The sequence below is a fragment of the Erithacus rubecula genome (assembly GCF_903797595.1).
Source record: "Erithacus rubecula genome assembly, chromosome: 2".
Classification (NCBI taxonomy): Eukaryota; Metazoa; Chordata; class Aves; order Passeriformes; family Muscicapidae; genus Erithacus; species Erithacus rubecula.
Window position 1 is genome coordinate 20,971,775 of NC_136685.1, and position 21,792 is coordinate 20,993,566.

A 21,792-nucleotide genomic window follows, 5' to 3' on the forward strand; every position below is an offset into this window, starting at 1 on the left:
TTAATATTGTTGATCTTAAAATCTTATATCTCATTGCTGTTTTCCCATCTCAACTCCAAATATCTGACTTTTGTCTCCCTCTCACAGGAGGGGTTGGAGGGAAAAGGAGCAGCTGCATTGTGCCTAATTTCCAGCTGAGTTTAAACCACATCATATGGCTTGGAAATGGTTTCAAGGAATATTGTTACATCACCTTTCCCAATGATAGAGATGAAACCTATAGCTCTTCAGAGCTTCCTTCTTTCCACTCTCCAAGACTGGAATTTGCTTTCTTCCTCAGGGAAGTCCTCAGGGACCTCCCTGATTTAAATCAGCTTCCCAAGATATTAAGTGACCTTGTGATGTCATTGGATGGCTTCTTCAGAATTCTTGGCTGCATCCCATAAGACCCATTCCTGTATGTCAAATTTGTTTAAATGTTCTCCAACCTGATCCTCCTCCATATTTTTTTTTTTTTTTAATGTATTGTAAGAGGGCTATGAAAATGACAGGGAGCATTTTTCAGAGCAAAATTAAAGGACTTTGGAGCAGGATTAAACAACACAGAAATGACAGAACAAATTTAGGAAAACATAAGTCCCTTAAAAATTTAATCGGTCATGGCACATGGCTTTGGAATGTTGTTTTACTAAAGGCTAAGCCACAGCATAACACAGGAACACTTTCAAGGGCAGGTAATTTTATCTTAGTATCATTTATAGTGTCCTCATAGAAGAAGTCAATGGTATCATTATCAGAAAATTCCATATTTCAGCACAGGAAATCTTGCTTGATGTCTTCTGTTTCTCTAAGTAGTGACAAACCAACTTATTATGTCATGTAGAAATGGATGGTAACATGAACTTGTGAGCTGCAAATTAATATGCCTGGTTTTATTTCAATGTTTTTAGAAAAACAAAAGAAACTAATCAGAGAGTTTATTTATTTCACTTATGACTTGCACTTTTCTCTAATGATTTTTTCTAGATTTGAGTAGGAAATAAAAGCAAGACACAAATCCTGAAACACACTGAATTTTCTTTGAAGCAAAATGAAAGGCCAGTAAAATGGCATTAATCTTACATGTGTACAGCCAATGAGAAAATCAATTTATTCGATAGTTTTTTACATTAAATTTCATCATACTATGAACAATAACAGTCATAAGAATGTTGATCCTCAACTGATTATAACACTTCATGTACATCATTTACTTCATGTGTTTCAGGTGTTGCTTATAGAGATTGTTATATATAAAAAAACCCACAGAGCAGAGCAGCAAGAAAAAAACAACAGGTGTTCAGAAATCTCAGACAACTAGAAGCTGACTAAATCATGCTTAGGATTCTAGGACCACACTATGATACAAGCCCAGAATCTCCTACAATTATCAAGAGAACCCACATCAGAAAGGAATGTAACCTGAAAGGTATGAGAAACCTGAACATAATTACTTCCTTCCATAAAAGAAACAAAAAACCAAAATATTTTAAAAAACCCAAAAAACAAACAAACAAAGAAAACCAACAAAATAAACAAACAAACAAACAAAAAACCCCAAACCAGTCTCTTAGTTTAATCTTTAGATAGTTTAATCTTTAAATAATCTTTAATCTTTAACATTAAAAACCAAGTAAACGTTCCAGAAGTTTCAAAGAAAGGATAACTGAGAGGCACCTATATATTTTCTGAAAAAGTAATTTCTGTATTTGCTTCTGTCATTTTTTCCCTTCAAAGAGTTCATCATTGGTCCTTTATCTATGCATTTTCAAAAATAATATTACCCAAAGATTACACTGAATACTTTAACAATTGAATCTAGAGCTTCAAAATTAGAAAAAAAATCTTCTGACAAAAAACAACGCCATACTCCCTGCTTTGGAGTAGTAGTGAGTTTGCTCTAAGAATAAAAGAAAAAATCCTGCTCCACTGTGCCACATACTTTAATCAGGGTAAGAAATTTTGCTAGTACAACATCCAGGTTTACATACACTTCTTCTAACGAACTGCAGACATGGAAAGGTTCTTCAGTATTTTGAAATATTCTTTGCAATACACAGTTTTATGAGAACTAAATCCTCACAGAAAGTCATATGATTCAAATCCTTAAGTAATTGCAATAACACTGAAATGAATAGAAATGTGAGATTTAGAAAGTTTGGAATAGTTTCTCCCCAAAAAATATCATTGAATTTGGAGTCTATCTATGTATTTATTGTTTAATAAAAGTATACAGTTTGAACATGACTTTTAAAAAACATACCTTAATCAATTACTAAATGCACTAATCTGCCTTGACTTTAGGACCTATCAGTTAAGTACTAAGCAATTCTTACTCTATTTCATCCTAAAGAGAGCTTCATACCTAATAGAGATCATCTTGGTCTGTTTATTCACCTAGGAAAGGAGAAGCACATAAATTTGGAAATTTTTAGGAATATCATGAATATTAAACATAGCTCTGATTTTCCCTAAATTACTCAGGAATAAGTGTACTGCAGGTTATAACATTACCCACAAAAATTCATGTATACTTTCATTTTGAGAAAGTTAAAGGGATAAATTTTCCAAAAGAACTTATATAGAAGCTTTATTTACTTCCTGTGTGGTAGATAATTATGTTCTTCAGTGAACTACAGCCAAAACTGTTACAGCAGTTATAATTCACAAACAAGTAATGATGGTGACAATCAGAACTTGGAAACAATAGCAACCAGATTTGTAGAATGCTAATTTATTCCAAGAATATAAAAGCAAGCTATTTTGTTTCTATTATTGTGCTCTCACTTGACTGGAAGAGAGTTAAGATAAATGAATAACTTCAGGTAAAGCAGTCTTATTTATGTGCAAAAGGTAAAAAGTAAGCTAAATTTTAAATAGCGTAATTATTCAAACTGTAAGTGCAAAGTAAAGCTTGTGCCCTTACCTTCACAACGTGGGACAGTGGAGCTCCATACTACATTTCCATCTTGCATAATACAGGTTATGGATTCAGAGCCTTGAGTCTTCACAAAGCCATCATCACAGTGAAAGGAAACAGAGCTTCCCAGAAGGAATCTGTCTCCAAAACGCCTCCCATTTATAGGAATGCCTGGATCGTGACACTCATTCTGGCCAAAGGCTGTTTAAAACACAGCAATAATACTGGTAATAAAACCCACAATAATAGCAATGATAAAAACTACCCCTTTAAACTTTGTGTCTTTTTTTTTTTTTTTTTTTTTTTGGAGAAGGAGGAGAATGGTATTTCAGTTGTAATATAGTGGTATATAATTCAAAGTATAGAAAATTTCTCAATAAAAAGCTTCAAATCCAATAACATTCACACATATGCAACATAGCTGGAATTCAGAAGTTTTCAGATATATGTGGCTTAGCTACATAAGAACAATTTGCCTGTTTTCCTCTGGACAAAATTCAGCTGTTTTGCCTCTAATGTAAGGGAATTGGGGTTGTTTAACCTGAAGAAGGGGAACCTGAGGGAAGCCCCTATTTTCCCCTACAACTACCTGAAAGGAGGTATTGGTCTCTTTTCACAGGTGTCAAGTGATAAAACAAGAGGAAATGGCTTCCCCTTTTTATTCCCTGTCATTTTGCAAAAGACAAAAACTGTCCTTTCCTTTAAAAGCAAAAGACCAGTTTAGACATCTAAGACTTAAGAAGGACTGAAATCAATGATTCCAGCTTTATGTGGGGAATCTTTCTAAATAATGCAAGAAAACACCTTGGCCAAAACCACTATTATTTTAATTGACACAACACAGAAACAGTGCAAAAGGTCTCAAAGACAACGTTATTGTCAATTGACTTCTATAATCTTAGAAGATAATTTATTCAGCTAAAATGATAACCTCTGTACAAGTAACATCTTTGAATGAACTCATAAAACTTTTAGGAGAGTTAGCAATCTACAGCAAATGTAAAAATGTTTTCTATATGACAATGCTGCGACTCATTTTCTATTGAGAGTGCTGTTTAGTAATGTATTTTTATATAAACAAAACAGAGGGCCATGTGTAGCCAGATATTTCCAAGCCTGGCTGCCCACACAGGAGAGACTTTCTACATGTACACGGCCAGTAGGTCCACATTTAACAACTTTTGGACTGGTTGTCCAGTTACAATTAAACTGTGTACATTTGAGAATTGCCTTCTCAAAGGCAGCACTTTCTTAAAATTCTTAAAGGGACTGTAGCCAGATAGAAGAATGATTCTAAATTAGTGTACTCTTATAGGAAAGATTTCTGCATCAATTCAGCTGTGTTCTAGACACTAGAAAAAACAGAGTGTAACTGTTATGTGCAATGCAGAAAAGAGATCTCTCTATTCTTAGGGGTTTGTATTCTTAGACTGCACACCATTCAACTAGGAAAAAAAAAAACATACAAAAGCAACGCAGATTCCCAGAACTATTTGTTTGCATTGATGATTACTTTTATGCTTTTCCAATCAATAACTCAATATTTAAGATCTAAGATTAATAAATTTATGAACTTCTTCAAGTTATTCAACTTATTCAAGTTATGCAAGTAATTTAATATACTTGCACTGGATTCTTTGATGTGAATGATCTGAACTGCATTTATGCAGTGTGAACAAAAACTAGAAATAATAAATAATGAAGAGAATTCCTCAGCACTACCACAATTAAAATAAATAAAGGATAAGGATTCAGATTAGCTAATGAATAGAAGGAAGACATCTGAAAATAGTGCAATTACACAACCATGACCATTTACTTCTGTTACAAATATAAATATGCATATAAATATGTTCTCTGTTTTAATTATTATGAAGAAAGCATAAAACTAGGCATAAAATAAAAGGCAGAAATTCTTACTTGTATAAGTGATATTAAATCCTCTTCCAGTGGTAGAGTGATCTGACTGAAATTCAAGTCTTACTATGTGCCCACTACTAGCCAATTGAGAAGGGACCTCATTGCCAGAAAATGTGCCAAGAGGTGGTAAATCTGAAATCCCATCATCTTTGATTGTGAGATAGTCAAATTGAGGTTCGACATCAAAATCGTTGAAAATCAGATGGATTCTGCTTCCTGGCTCAGAGATAATTAACCAAACACAATTCATATTGTTCCCATACTCCTCAGGGTAATTTGGAGAAAGAATAATTCCAGATGGTGTGGTGAAGTTGAAGAAACATGAAACTAAAGGAAAGAATAATAAGATTCTCAAAATGCTATCCACAAACTTTATATTTGTCTTTCTACTTTTTTTTTTTTTTTTTTTTTTTTTTTTGTTTGTTTGTTTATTTTTGTGGAAAAGGATGATTTTGAACCCTGGATGTCAAAAACTACTACACATGCAAACAGAAAATATTCAACACTTTCAGAGCAGTTCTCCAAAGTTTTGTTTTTTTTCCCAGGTGAATCCAAATTACTTGAAGCAGGGCCTGCAATTAGCATGTACTGAATACCAAAGAAAGCAAAATAATGCTTGATGCATCAGAATTTGAAAAAAAAAAACAAACCAGAAAATATGATCTCTAAATTTGACTTGTTTTCCAAATATGCATTAAACTATATTTAACAAAAAAAAAACCAACAAAAAAAAAACCAACAAAAAACCCAAAAAAACCCAAAAAACAAAAAATAAATCAATCACAAGGGCCAGTTTTGTCTGTAGTTAAAAGTTCATACTGATACAAATAACAGTGGAAATTTTGATGTGAGTGAATCAAGAAATCTTAAGAGTATACAGTCTGAACTTATTTTATCCTAGTTTCCCTTTGATGGCATAGAACTAAACCAAAAATTATTATTGCTATCATCCTTGCTAACTCTTTTGAGCCCATTCTCATCAAGACATTTCCTAATTAGTTTCAGAGTCTTGACTTCCTCACTGGTATTGTAGACACAAGTACAGTGCATTCAGAAAGGGGAAGACCCACTTAATACTAATTGACACAAAGCATAACCATTATTCAGCTCTTCAAATGCATCAAACTGAACTCAGTGTGTGTAAACAGATGTTATAAATTCCATGCTCTTTCACAGGGCATGTGCATATGCAACACTGGAAGCACAGTAAAATATTCTACATTGTCAACAAAATCTGATACAGCAATCCAATGCAATACAGCACCATGAAGAAACAACTTCTGTCTTCAAAGGGAACTGCAGCTGAACTGTCTCTGTGCCCAGCTATTTACATGCTTAGACACATTTCAGCTTTACAAGGCATACTGAGAATTATTTTGGTCCAGAGAAATCTTTCTCACTTTAAGTCCTGTACCAACACAGCTTCAAAGTACATACATGTCCAAAGAGCAGGATACCATAACAAAGGTTGTTATGGTTGTGAAATCCAGTACTGATTTGTATGACCCTTAAAACGAAAAGTTAATGCGATCTGCAGAACTAAAGTGCCTAATATACCTGTGTATTTGAAATATTGGCTCTACTTTATGAGAAAGGAAAAAAAAAGAAAAGGAAAAAAACTCAACCCAACCCAAATAAACCATTCCCCCATAAAACAAAAACCACATAAACAAACTCCAAACAAACTTCCCCCCCAAATAAAAACTAAAAAACCATAAACAACCCTCTCCAAACAACAAATATATTTATCTCTGAAAACAAAAATCACAGCTAATGACCTTACATAAAATTTTCTTATGTTTGATATTCTTAACTTCTTTATATTCATATTCACATTTGTATTCACATGTATTCACATTGATATTTGCAGTATATCACCAAAAAAAATCAACCCAGTCTTTTCTTTAGTGGATCTGCAGGCTGTTTTGCATGCCAGAATCCTTTTGAACACTTATCTGCTAATAGGATAAAACAGTTCTCTGTGACAAGCCCCATACATGATCTACTGAGTCAATCAAAAAAAACCCCCAAGCCATGACGGAAAAAGTCTTTAAGGTACTTTGAATATTTTCTTGTTGATTAGCCACAAATGTTAAGAAATGCAAGAGGTTAAAGTCAGAAAAATAATACGGAAAAAAAATATATAATTCTTACAAACACAGCTGGGTTTGTTGCCAGACCACTGGTTATTCTGTTGACATGTAATCGTTCTCTCTCCCACCAGTTCAAAAGCTGCTTGACATTCAAAGGTAAGTGTGTCTCCATGCAGAAAACTGCTGCCAGTCCTTTTCCCATATGATGGAATTCCAGGATCTCCACAACCTCCTTTCTCTATTTCTGAATATCAAAAAATTCAAATGCAATAGTAAGGAAAAAACATTTGCAATCAATTTATATGTCAGTATCAGAAGTACTTTCAAAATATTTAGCATCATGCATAAAACTCATATTTACAGCTAAAAATGAACTAGAGACAAATGTAAAACTGCCTCAAAGAAGACTTTGGATCTAAAGTCCTTTCACAAGCTTCCATACCTGCATTGCTGAAAATAACAAAATACTTACACTTAACTGTATGACTACACTGAATTACAACATATTTGAAGGTAAAATTATAAAGCCACAGTCCCTATCCTACCCACAGAGACATACTACATGTAAATCATTTTTCTGGCAAAGAAGTACTCCTACTAAAGGATCCCTTAACTAGCACATTTGCAGTTCCATTTATAAATCTATTAACAATATGATTAAAAGTACATAATTTCCTAATAGATTCTATAAATTTCAGTTTAAAATAGCTTAAGTATAATAAAAACAAAACTGAGGAATTATTTTTTAATCTCATACTTCGAATTAGAGCCACATTTTTCCCAGCTGTATTCAGCTATGCTGAAACTAAATTAACATTTTGGATAACACTTCCAAGATATTCTCTAAGAGCTCTGTTTCTTAAATTATTTATTTGGTAGATCTCAAATCTACATAAACCAGATAAGGGTATAAAAAATTGGAGTCTTATGAAATTTTGAATACTACAGGTATTAGAAAAGGAAAATTAAATATTAATTGCCTGTGATATAATCTTCTTACAAAATACTGTACACATGGCTGCCCATCAGAAAATACAGGTTCCATTTCTTTGTCATGAAATTAAAAGCAATTTTTTTTTAAATTAACTTGCCTTTGATCAGAGAAAATAACAACAAAACCCTTCTGATTCTATAAAGTGTGTTCCTGCACATGTAATGAAATTATGTAAATCTGATTCAAATGGAAGTACAGATAAAGTTCTGGGTATTTAAATATTTCACAGTTCAGTCCAAGGTTTGAAGTCAGAAACATTCAAGATAACAAGAAAATTCATCTCACTGAATAGTATTAAATATTAATATAATTTAACACCATTGAAAATGTTTGCTGTCAAATACTGTTAAATCTAATAATGTTAAATCCTGGCAGAAGTGTATACCTTGACACAGCAACAGAAATTTTAAGACACTGGATACAAAATTGTGATATGTGAAGTCAATCCACTATGTTTACACCCTTAAAGCAGCCATTAACAGATTGTTGACAGACATGTTCAGAAAGGTAAGGCACATATTTCACAGTGTAATAGTTTTCTTGACTTGCTGGTGACGCTGTGCCTGATGCATCTGTCATTATTTTATTTAAATAATTTTTCTGAAGAGAAAATTAGAATTTTTAAATTAATAAAAACATTTTCCAAAATGTCCTGTACACAAATACAAAAACATTGGGAGAGCAACTTTATGAAGAATATTTATAAATAAGGATTCAAAATTATATGTACAAATGCTTTAATGTAGCTTCACTTGTCTGTTCCTACTGAGATATTGATGTTTCAATTCCACAGAATAGCACTGAAAACCTGTACTTTCAGCTGTGCACATCTTTACATACTTCATGAGAATGTGAGGACCCACAGAATACCAGAATACATATTTTAATCACATTTTAGAAGTTCATCTCCCCCATTGATAGAAGAGATGTATCTAATCCAGTATGTGAGAATGATTGCAAACTCTGCCAAATTTAGGAGATTAATCAAATACTTTGTTATTCTTAATGTATCACCCTTCATCCAAGAATGCCCACATGGGCATTTGGCAGTATATAATTCTTATTTGTAAATATCTTATTTTCAAGCACAAAAAACATACACAAATTAAAAATATCAACACTGATTTCAGGTATTTTTTTTTCATGTTTCATTCATTTGAAAAAATAAAGTTTTGATAAAATATGTCTCATAAAAAACAACTGAATGATAAATTTCAGGCTCTCTAAAACACAGTATGAGGATTTTTGAGTCAAATTATTTTATACTGAGAAGTCATAAAAATGTCAAAATTAATTGCATTAACTTTATTTCTATTTAAACATTCAGGATCTGTGTTTGTTTGTTCAACATAAAAAACAATCTAGAAAACATGACAGATTTATCAAACACTTCTGAGGATGTCTTATTTGCATTTTGACAATAAATAGCTTGAAAAATTCCATCCAGGTCTAGGAATCTGTATCTTCATAAACCTTAAATTGAAGATTATTTGTATCCCTAACAGGAAATCTACTCTAGTCAAATTTATTCTGGCTGACAGAAAACATTCACTGTAATTCATAGAATCATTACAGGACTGTAAAATTTGGGTTTGAAGAGCTGTAAAGATCTCCTAGTTGTAATCCCTTTGTCATAGACAGGAATACCTTCCACTAAGCCCAAATTCCTCAGATCTGGCCAGGAATACTCCCAGGGATGAGGTATCCACAACTTCTCTGAGCAACCTGTTCCAATGCCTCAGCACCCTCACAGTAAAGAATTTCTTCCTAAAATGTAATCTAAAACTACCCTCCTTCATTTAAAACCATCCCCTCTTGTCCTGTCACTAGGTCCTGTTGTGAAAAGTCCCTCTGCAGCTCTCTTGAAGGCTCCCTTTAGGTTCTGGAAGGTGCTGTAAGGCATTCACAGGAAGGGTTGTCAAGCATCCAACCAGGCTGCTCAGGGAAGTAGATGAGCCACCATTCCAGCAGTATTTAAATGATATGTAGATGTGGCACTGAGGGACATAATTTAGTGGTGGAATTGGCAATGCTGAATTCATGGTTGGAGTGATGAACTTAAATGATTCTCTGATTCTCATTAGTCAAAAGCTATGTTTCTATTACATTAACAACCCAAAACTAAGGGAAGACAGAATGCCAAACTAATAGTTTCGTATTTACACATAAAGAACACTCATAATTTATAACTAGATCTAGAGTAGTAGGCAAATAATGATTCCCAGCATTTTTATGTTCTCCGGGATTTTGCATAGATTTTTTTCTTCATTGTCCTTTCTAATACCTATTTGACTTGTACAGATTTAATCACCAAACAATATTTTTAAATGTGAACAATTTTTGTAAACGTCTAAATGTGTATGAGATGCATTGTGTGCATTGCTCCAACACATGCATTGATTATTCTGTTTCCTAAATTGAAAAGATGCTCTGTATCAGTTTGCTAAAAAAGAAAACATTTCAGACCAATTCCGTTGAAGTTATGTTGAGCTCTTAGAAAAATCCTATGGGATAGAAAATGTTCTTAAAACAACAAACATGAAATAAAATCTATGTGAACCAATTTAGCATGGCAATTGAATCCCTGTACTTTTAGGATTATTCTGTGTACTCATTCAATGTTGGACTTCTTTTGATCTGAGTTCTTAGAGCTGTGTGAACTTCATGATGTTTGCACATAAACTCTCAAGCCTAAATTTAAACATCAGCTTCCTCTGGTTACCAAAATATTAATATTGATCTTATGCAATTGTTCTTGGCTTTCATGTGCCCTCTTTCAATAGCCTGGGGAAAGAGACTTTTCATCTTGTTTGCAAACTAGAAATGTTTATTCAGTTTCAGGGAATATTCTTTCTTTAATGTTAGAAGAATGACAAGATTAGATTTCTGACTATAAGATCAAATCTCTCTGAATTTAATTGAAAGATATTTCTGTTGCTCATTTTCTTTCTAATGAAGAAATATGGCAATTCAAAAAGTGATATTAAGCATTTAAATACGTTTCATGACTACTGTTTGAAAGATTTCACATTGCAATTCAAGTTTTTTTGATGTAAAGAAAGTGACTACGGTACCTGAAATGTATAATAAATAATTTATTTTATGTCATCCTATTCCTCATGCCTCACCTGTTAACAGTCATAATACCTAATGTAGTTTAAAAACACAAAGGAGAAACTCTTATTCAAAGGAGAAACTCTTATGCAAACAAAACCTTATAAAAGGAGAAGGGATAGAAAGATGCTCAGAATTGCAGAAAAAGACATAAGTAATGATATTATAAACATGATTCCAGCAATAGAACATAGGAACTACTACTGAAAAAGAAAATGGTAGATCAAAACTTATACCAAAAAAAAAAAAAGAAAAAAAAAAGAAAAAAAAAATTTAGATAGCACCTATTTGGAGTGTAAAAGTGGCTCTTAAAGCCAAAATGAGGTTGGTCTACCACTAAAAAGAGGATGGCCTTACATGATTATTTTATAAATGATCACAATTTTGTCATTAGTCCAGAAAATTTCTTCCAAGAAATTTAATAGTACAATTTATTATCAATCTCCAAATATAGAAAGAGGACTCCTTCACAGATCATATAGTTCCCAGTAGCATTTTAAGAGACTCTCACATTTTCTCTGAAATGTTTTGTCCTTGCTATTATCAAAAAGACCACAGATCATATCCAGTAGATTAATTTTTGATGCTTCCACCTTATTGAATTCTGTATCAATATTAAAATACCAAACACGACTTTAGAATCAGATCAATGGAAAAACAACAACTTTTCTGGGAAGTCAATTTAAGCTAACAGTTCACTATCACAGCATATGGTGGCTTGCTGGTGATAATAACATCATATTGCATCATATCTTGAAAATCCTTGAAAGCAATAAAATGATAAAGCAGAAAAAAAATTACAATGCATTCTTTAATATTTATTGTGTACTTAAATAAGATATTTCAGAATGCAGAAAAAAAAAATTGGTTTGTTTACAATCAATTTGACATGTCCAGGGGTAAATGCAGGTCAAATCTGAACAGAAATAAGGAAGAAGCTTTTTGTTACCTCTTGCAGAAAAATGTATGATACCTACTAACCAAGCACGTTGAATTCATTATCAAAATTTGTACAAAAATAAATCTGGGGGGGGGTGGGGTGGGGATAAAACATTATTATGACTTTGCAGGAACAATGATAGGTTCTGATTTGACAGATAGAACTCTGGGAACAGAAGGTCTCTTATACTAGATAATTCAATGAAACTCTTAGCTCTTGAAAATGTTAAGAATTACTGGGAAAGGAACAGTGAACAAAACAGAGAATAGCCTTCTGTCCTTACACAAAAAAAAAAATCAAAAAATTTGCAAAGTTTCATTTCCATGTTGAATTTTACATGTTATTCTGTTCTTTCATTTTAAAAAAAGAAATATTAGAACTGGGGGAGGAAAACAGGAGATCAAAATTACTGAGGAAATGAGGACCAATTAAATAGCCAGCAAACCTCCTTTTCTGGGGGATAAAATACCCCTGTGTTCAAAAAGTTGTTGGACAAATACATGGAAGAAAATCTTATTGAGACTCAAATTATTTGAGGTGTGCATCACTGGAAACAGAAAATATACTCTGTTTCTTGATTTATCACTGTATAATTCACCACTTCTTCCCTAAACACCTATTATTGTCAAGTACCAATATGTTTTTGGTCTCACTGTAGATTTTTATTTTAATGTTTTCTGATAGGGAACATTATATTGTTCAAAATATAGTGTTCATCTTGCTTTACACTAGAAAGAGTAGGGCCAGTCAGCACAGAGGACTGAGCAGTGCCCTGAAGAAAAAGTTAACACTAAGTTATCCTATGGAAAGAAACTTAGAATGTTATGGAAAATAGGAAGCACTGGAAAAAGGAATTTCAGCTGCCTCAGAAATTATCAGAATAATGTAAGGGTGAATATAGTGAAAAGGCAAACCATGGAATGAGGCAGAAGACAATAACAAAATATGTAGAATTAAATTGTCATTAAAATAGGGAGTAAGAAAAATAGCTGGAAGGAAAGGAGAATGAAGAACACTTTCTTTTATCTAGATGAAAAAAATGGGAGAAGGGCATGATAGGAAAAGAACAGCTTAAGGACCATTTAGAAAATGCAGACACATTCAAGGGAACAGGGCCTAATTAAATTAATTACTTTAACTGAAGCCAATGAACTATTAGCAATTATCTTCAAGAACTTATGGAGAACAAGGGAGATCCCACATGACTGAGCAAGGTCACATGTATTAATTGTCTCAAAAACTGATGAGAACAGGAACTAAGAAATTAAAAAAATACCTGTGTATCTAATTTGTATCCTCAAACTGGGAAAATCATATACTTTATCTTCCTATAGAGTGAAATATCCTTAAATGTCTTTACTTAAAATTATCTTAAGTCCTGACAAGAAAAATATAGTAGCTATCCAGAAAGAAAATCAATGAGCTATTGCTAGCAAATCATTTGTAAAAAGGTTGTAAAGCCAACAACTGATCCTAAGCAAAGTAATGGAACTGCCAACATAAAACACTATACCTAAAGGGTTAAAAGACAAAAATGTAATTGCCAGTAGTTAACATAGTTTTATGGAAAATTGGCCATGTCATACAAACAATATGTTTTTCAGATTATAAACTCAGATAACACAATATTTTTGGACATCTCTCAACCACTTAAATTAGTGGCACATGGCCTTCTAATTAAGAATTGGCATCATAGAAAATTAATTTAGCACACATTAAATGGATTGCAATTAAATAATTTTAATATTTCAAAGCAAAAATTTAAATAAAGAATTATCATTAGACCATAGAACTTCTTCAATTAGCTTAATCTATACTTTTTTTAGCCCAATCTTAATAGTTTATTGTAGAAATATTGTAGAAAAATAGGTAAACAACACTGCCACACTATTTTCAAGATGTTTTAACCTGGCATGTATTATAGGCACACATCTTCTAAAGCATGTGTACATACACACCCACATAAGCGCTGATTTTTCTCAGCTGAGAATTTGGGAAGAGAAAATTAATCTAAGATGGGAGGACCTTATTTTTCCTGAGTATCCACTTCTGTACCTTACAGTGGGTGTGCCTCTGCTTTAATGACCAGGAGTGATACGTAAAGTTTCATAAAACAAAATGAAAGATTAAAATCGTGTGGATTTGCTGGAGTTTCAACTCAGTACTTTTCTAATGCAGGTTGCAAAAGCAGTAAGTGATCAAATGAAATACGTTTGCCTTGGAAGCAACAGAATGTACCAATGCTAGTACAGTGTGGACCCAAGATTTTTTATCATGTTCTCTGAAAAAGTGACTGTATAGAAACATTTTAATGTTTCAGAGGTCATATAGACATTAGAAAACTGAAAGTGGCAACAAATGTTAAGACCCTGGAATTATCAAAGACAGATAGATTGAAATGTAGTGAGTACTGCAGATCATAGAAAATATCCAAAAGGTTTATATCTTCTGACTTGATCTTTCCCATTTTTGTTGTTTCTTGGTTTTTTTGTTTTGTTTCTTTGAACATTTCAAGCTAATTCTGCAAGGAAGGCTATGCAAGTGCACTCATGCTAATATCACCCTGAAACAAGGGCAAGTGTATTCACTACCCGATAGAAATGGTCCTAATTTTTTTTTCTTTCAAACCACTGGAAAAACACATCAACATCATATCTGGAGATACAGACTGCAAACAGTTTACATATATATTTACAAAGACTTATGATTAATTTTTTTTAAATGTTACAACTGATACTGTTAGAATATCTTCAAAACATTTGCTGCTTTCTTTTGTGCTCTACTTGTGATGATTTTATTTTAAAGTAAATAGTACTCTGCTTTCTAAAAGTTCTTTCAGCATCACGCTATTCTTTGGACACTGAAAAGAAAAATACAGGCCCTTTGATACTAATGCTAAGCCTACAAGTGAATTGTAAAGGAAATAGTCTTTTAAAATCTTTCCATGAAGGGTGCATAATGTCCTACTGAAGAAAGGCCTGGCCGTGGCTATGCAAGCCTGGAAAGGTCAGAGGAGAGGTGAAGGTACAATGCAATAGCAAGCTGGTTTTCACTGACAGTCAGAGCTTTGCATTCAGCTTCACTTGGGCATATATCCCATTTAATGTAGTTCATTAATTCTTGCACTTTAAAACCGTCTACAATCTTATATAAGTGATGTTTTGAGAGCATCAAGATTCCATATTTTAGATGATCCATTTTCTAGCAAATGTTGTTAGTTCTTCATGGTTAGAACAGAATTGAGTTTTCAGAAATGTTCATATGCAAACAGAGCATGCAAACACACACAATGCTAAGATATCATTGTAGCTTTTTGTTAACTTAATTCAGTAATTCTTATGTTTAATAACGAGTCTGAATTGATTTTTTTAATATGCTGACATATATACACAACAAAGAAATCAAATGCACAGTCTGAAATTTGTTCTTTTATATTGTTTTGTATTAGGAGGTATGGTTTTTCTCAAATTTCACATTAACATAAAAAGAAGCCATTATTTCATCTTATTTCATAAGTCATCATTTCATCAATAACAACCCCCTTTAATTTAAACTGCTAATAAAATGAGTGAGCAATATAAAAAAGGCTGCTCTGAAGGATATGATGACTTTGCAACAACTGGAGGTGTTAGCATGTCACATCAATTTCAGTCAAAGTGCAAAATTTATGTCTGTTTATGAGCTGAATAGATAAATCATGTAGTGGTTGAAAGGACTTGGGAAAGATAAAAAGTACTGAAGAATTTTGAAGAACTCTTTAGTGAAATAAACGTTCTTTATAGAGGATCTTACTAATAGACAACTGCTTGTCAGAATTAAAATCTTCAACTATTGCTTAATATTTCCCACAGATCTTTCTTTATGGTGACTTAGTAATCAACATGTGACTTAGTAATCAACAGTGACATTTAAGAAATTCAATAAATACTATCATGAAGAAACAAATGACGCAGAAACTGTTTAATGACCCAAACCTGACCGTCTTTTGTCTTTTCATGGTGTTAGTTAGTAAAAAAAAAGCATACCAATAAGCACGAAAATCCAAAAAACTACATTTTACTTTAATGAGATGATAATAGGAATCTAGCCTAGCTTAAAAAGATGGAAAAATGCATAGGAAGGAGAAATTCCAGATCTTTTTAAAATCTCAATAACAGCTAAAATGAATCTACTAGACAAAAATATCATTATGGGTTGTGCAGAATTCTAGTACAGCATTTCTAAGACACCAGTTTTATTAAATAAATTTACACACTATACTAGAAATTAGCAGTGATGGAGGTGGTCTACAGGGGACAATAATCAGGACTCCAAGGATGTGGATGAAATTCAGTGTAGGTGAAGATTTGTATGGAGAACTCTGCTGTCATACACCAGCACCCTGATGACAAAGCACTGGGCAGGCACCTTTGGATATCCTGGTCTGCCTATGAAGAGCATTTCTGATCCCCCTCCCCTAAACCTCAGGGGCTGGCATCTTGGCCATGGAAAGACTGTCCCAGCAGGTTTGGCCACTCAAAGGAGGCATGGACAATCTCTCCTTCCTTCCCTTGCTGAGTTTAACCACAACATGTGCACACACACACTTCTCCCTAACTAGGAAAAGAACACAACTAAGGCCATTAAAGGCATGTGAAAGTTCGTGCAAAACTACTCACTCAGGTGTGCCATTGTCCTCAGATCATTGTGATTTAATCCTCCTCAGAGGATTTGTATTCTTCTTTCAAAGAAGATTACATTTCACTTATGAAAGGTCAAAATGTCACTGAAAAAGAGTGCTTACATAGGGATTGAGAATAGATTACTCACCTAAATCTTTACTTTAAATTTATTGTACCTTGTTAATTTTAACATTTATGGGCACCTCCTTGCAGATGTAACAGACATTTTGAAAAAGATAAATGTAGTTCCTATCTCCAGGGTTTTATCACTGTTTTTCATCAAAAGAACACCAGATTTTATAGCTGGGTTATCTTAAAAACCAGTACATGGTCTTTATATATAACAGTAAATCTAAGATTAGCTGCAATATTTTAAAGGTTTACACAAAACTTACTGAATTAATTCTGTGGTATACAATGTAATCAAATACACATACAAGAAAAGCACAATATGAAAAAAATGGGTTAATTTGAGAGGAGAGATTATTCAGATTCTTTGAAATTATTCTAATATGCAAAATAAATTTTACATATTATAAATACATATATATGTATTTTTTAAATGGCTACTATAAAGCCTTAACTGGAAGCAAGATTTTGTGTACAGTGTCTTAGGGCCATTTTATCTTTTTCTTCAGTTTGTAATAAGAATATATATTTCATATTTTTTTATCAAGTTACCCTGTGTTGTATTGCAAAAAGAACTATTAGTATGCTAACATCATGAGTACACATGCACAGAAAATCCTGTGAGAGTCAAAGCCTGAATCAATTTTTTTTTTTTTCCAGATAAATATTTGTTTAAAGAAAAATTGCAATAATATTGCATTTTGCCTTAGAGGAACAAATTAAATATTCATCAAGATTATTAAACCAATGCTTACTTTAAAGTTTATTGACTTCAAGGATAACATCACTTCTCACAGCTTACTCAGATTTTGATAGAATTAAAAAAATATCCATATTAGAGTTTTTTGACTTGGCAATGTTAACAATTTGACTCAACGATCTTAAGGGTCTTTTTCAACCTAAATGTTTCTATGACTCTTTCAATACAGTCCAATGTCTGTCAATCATCATATCATATAATCAATTCTTTCATTACTGTTTGAAAAAGGTTGGTTACTTGAAGTAACATAGAAATGAAATTAAAGTTTAAACTAAGTGTCAGCACTAGAGAGTCAACATGAACAGCTGATTTATTACTAATTTAAAATCAAGCACTTGATTTTTTAAACCAGAGAGTGTCATACATCAAAAAGCTTCAAAACTAAGGGGCAATATAGCTCTCATGGCTTAAACCTTGAAGCAAAAAATTACAGAAAACTGGCAGAAAAATAAAATGCTCTATAAAACATATTCAAAGGAAAAATCATAACATGCTATCTGTTGCTGTCTAGCTATGATGCACCTTTCTGGCCATCATTTGTAGGAGTTTTATAAATGAACAGAAGATACTTAAGAATTCCAAACAATCTCAGTTGTAGATATTAACAGAAAATTCTGAGTATTGCACCACTTTATGAATTAAATAAGCCAAATTACTAAAAGAGAATTATTTGGACCTAAGCAGTTAAAAGGCTATCTTCTTAGGTAATGTTAGTAGAAAGCTAAGTTCATGGTGCAGACATTATCATTTTTGCTACATTAAAGAAAAAATAGAGAGAGTATTAACTGGCAAAACACCTATTTCTGTTTTCCTACAGCAATTAAATTGTTGATCAAACTTTCAAACTGAGCTGCACCTGCTAACAAGCAAAGACTAGGATTTGTGTTTCAAACACTTAGATCCAGTTCAGTTCCATTTCTTGTTTGCTTTCAACAGAAGGAAAAAAGTACAAAGAAACACCTGTCAGAAGTAAAAAAACAAACAAAAAACAAACAAAAAAAAATCTTTAAAAGATCAGTTATTTATACTTAATATTCACAGATATGTTAAGAAAATCTTATTTTAAAACGCCAGCTATATTTTTACAATTTGTTCCTAGTCTTTGAAAAAAATCATCAAATGTTAATAATGTTTTTTAAAAGCAATGGTAAACTTTAATTAAATAATATTTACATTATATATTAAATATTAATTTACATTCAATATGGAAATAATATTTACATTAAGGTAAACATACTGAACAATGAACATGGTTAAAAAAGTGTAAAAAATTAAATCAATAAAAAATCTGAGCTGTTTTCTACACAGGATGTGTTTAATTATTATGTGAAACTACTTTCCAAACAAGTTCAACTAACAGAATGATCTTCACCGGCTGAGTTAAAACATAACAATTCTCACTAATTCAGAGACAACATGCTATTGTTTCAATGTGTAAGGATTTTATGAGTGAAGCAAATAAGGGGTTTAAATTTAAGCTATTAAATCAATCCCTGAAAAGACACAAATGCAGGTATTTATCACAGTCAGACACAGCTGCAGACTGGAGGGGAAGAGAGATGGCAGCTTCCCAGCTCCTGCCATGTCATAGAACTAAGAAAAAATAATTGTGCTGTATATTGGCTGTACCAAACCAAATTGTAAATGTGGAAATTTCTAAGAGCTTTGGGTTTTTTCTTACTTTTTAAATTCTGAAGTTTAAGTAATGGACACATTAATAAAGATATTCCTTAATTCCTTTAACATGCACGCTCTTATCCAGCATATTGACAACATCCATGATTAGCACAATAGAATGCATTGCAATGAAATCTAATGCATTGTTAAACAGCATAACTGAAGAAACAGATGTCAGTCTTTTAGCTGACTGAGATGATACCAGATATTGATTACATTTCTGTAGAGCAGAGTTGAGCATAATGATATCAAGATCTGAAAAGTGCTCTAATAGAAATAGGACATAAGAAGCTGAGTTACACAATTAATATAAATATTTAAAAGGAAAAATCATTTACTTAACACATTTGTCCTCCATCTGGCAATTTTTGTTTTGTTATTTTGCTAATTTAGGAGGGAGAAGAATACTTATAGGGTATTGCATGATCACTACTTTTTTTTTCTTTACACTAAGCTTCCTTTTGGGATTGTTTAATAAAGGATTATGGCAGAGACAGAAATTTTTTCTTATCCCCTACAGTCTGCTAATATATAAATATTCAAAATACTCAACAAACTAAAGTGTATCACTGTTATATTATGCTCCTTAAGTTTATGTATATTTTCTAGATGAAAAGTGTCCTCTGTTTGCCACTAAAACATTATAGAAAACTCAGGCAAACACATTCTCCACTATTAAAATTTATTTGAAACTGGTGCAGTAATTATCAGTAACTAAGTGTGCCTCTTTTCACTCTATTAGTAACCTACTGGTGGTGCTATTAATTTCTTGAAAGAAAATCTAAATATCCTGAAACTGAGAAATATCTGTTCTAGGCATATCTGAATAATATACTCTAAAAAGGTAATACAAAAATATAGGAAAGCTTCTGAAAATTATTGATAATACACTGTGGCAGAAATTAACTGACTGACATTTGCCTATTCAAAAGACCAACCTTCCCTGTGTAGCCCTACAAACAGATTAGTTCATACATTATGACATAAGTCTCTGAGAGTTCTACACAGAACTAAGTTGCTTTAATAAATAACAATATGAATGAAACATATTTATTGCCCATTCTCCAAAAGCACATGCTTGGATAATATTCTGAATTAGAACACATACAAACATAACACAAGAAGAAAACTTAATATACATGAAATACATGAAAGAAAGAAAAGCTTAAAGCAAAAGAAACTCAAAGTTTTCACTGAATTACTTATATCTGTTTTCTTTCCAAGTATTACAATGTATATAATGATTTCCTCTTGTGGAAGTCCAATTGTGAGAGTCCTAAGAAGACTTAATTTAATTTATTTTTTCCGCACAGGTTTTATTAAACCTCCACGCAGTAACAAAGTTTTATATCAATATTGGTAGTGTAATAACATTACAAGGCCATTATGTTTTTGTAAAAAAACTTCATTGATTTAAGTTTTACTAATACTTTACATGGTTATATAAAGTAATTGTATGCAAAAAGGTAACTGACATTTATCTCAGAAACTGAAATATATTTGTGAAAAAATTTTTCTACTAGTCTCAAGAGGAAAGAAGAATCTTCTTCCAAACAATTGTAGTGAAGAGCTCAGAGCTTAACTTCTCAGTTGAGCGTCAATACAAATAAAAGTTGTAAGCCTCACATTTTCAGCTGCTTGCAGGAGTTGATATACTTCCTGATATCTCCAAGAATTCTTAATAACTTCAAATTACATAAAATTCTAGAATTATATCACTGAGTCACCAGATTTATTTTATAAATATGAATATGTTATGAACTAAAGGATAGGCTATGAAATAATTTAATTACTTTATATCACCACGTAAAGTCACAAATGAAAAATGAGTTCTAAACAGGCTACAGAACAGATATTGTTATACTGCTTATCAAGAAGTCTGGAAGTCAAAAGATTAAATACTTTTTTTCAGAATTAGAGGGTTGAATGGGAGAACAATCTCAAGCTTAATGAAATTATCAACCATTCACGTTGTCATATACTTTAATGTCAGTGTGATACACCCAATAGGATCACAAGCAAGGAAACAGTCTAAGCATCAGCTGGCTGCATTGTCCACTCTGGATCCTGAAAGCCATAAAGCACTTATTTTTAGATGTGGCACACCCATAAAAAGAATGAAACAAGCCAAACTGAGGCACATATTCAGCTCCTCAGTCCTTTTTTTGGCTGCAGCAGTAACCTATCGCTGATACTGCTACAATGCCTATGGCACAGTAACATGCTGCGTTATCCTGACCTGGATATGCATAGCAATGACTGTGCCTAATTCATCCTCTGAACAGGTAAATGCATGCTTGAATCAATATTAAGAAGTGACATAAACCAAATCTTCTTGTTGATTCAAAGCTGCCTAAATCCTACATTAGATCACATGTGCTGGACAAATTTGGGTACAGGTGGTCTTCACTTGTAGTAAAAACAAAATACAAATGCAGCTCAAGAAGAAAGCTAACTGTTTTTAAGAAAAGGTGTGCAAATAAAAATTTACTTTGATTACAAATTGTTTATTTATTGTATGCAAAAAGTCCTTTCTTTAGCCCATGACCAGCAACAAAGTGGAAAAATAACATGTTTGTCAAAGTATATTTTTAGCTTTGTTGGT

General features: G+C 32.4%; 1 protein-coding gene across 1 annotated transcript in view; it reads right to left on the reverse strand.

The window, feature by feature from the left end:
- CSMD1 (CUB and Sushi multiple domains 1) overlaps positions 1-21,792 on the reverse strand; it is a 1,041,152-nt gene that overhangs the window by 242,390 nt on the left and 776,970 nt on the right. Inside the window, 3 exon segments of the mRNA XM_079329059.1 lie at positions 2,906-3,100; positions 4,820-5,146; positions 6,974-7,156. Of these exon segments, the coding sequence (XP_079185185.1) occupies positions 2,906-3,100; positions 4,820-5,146; positions 6,974-7,156 (705 nt within the window).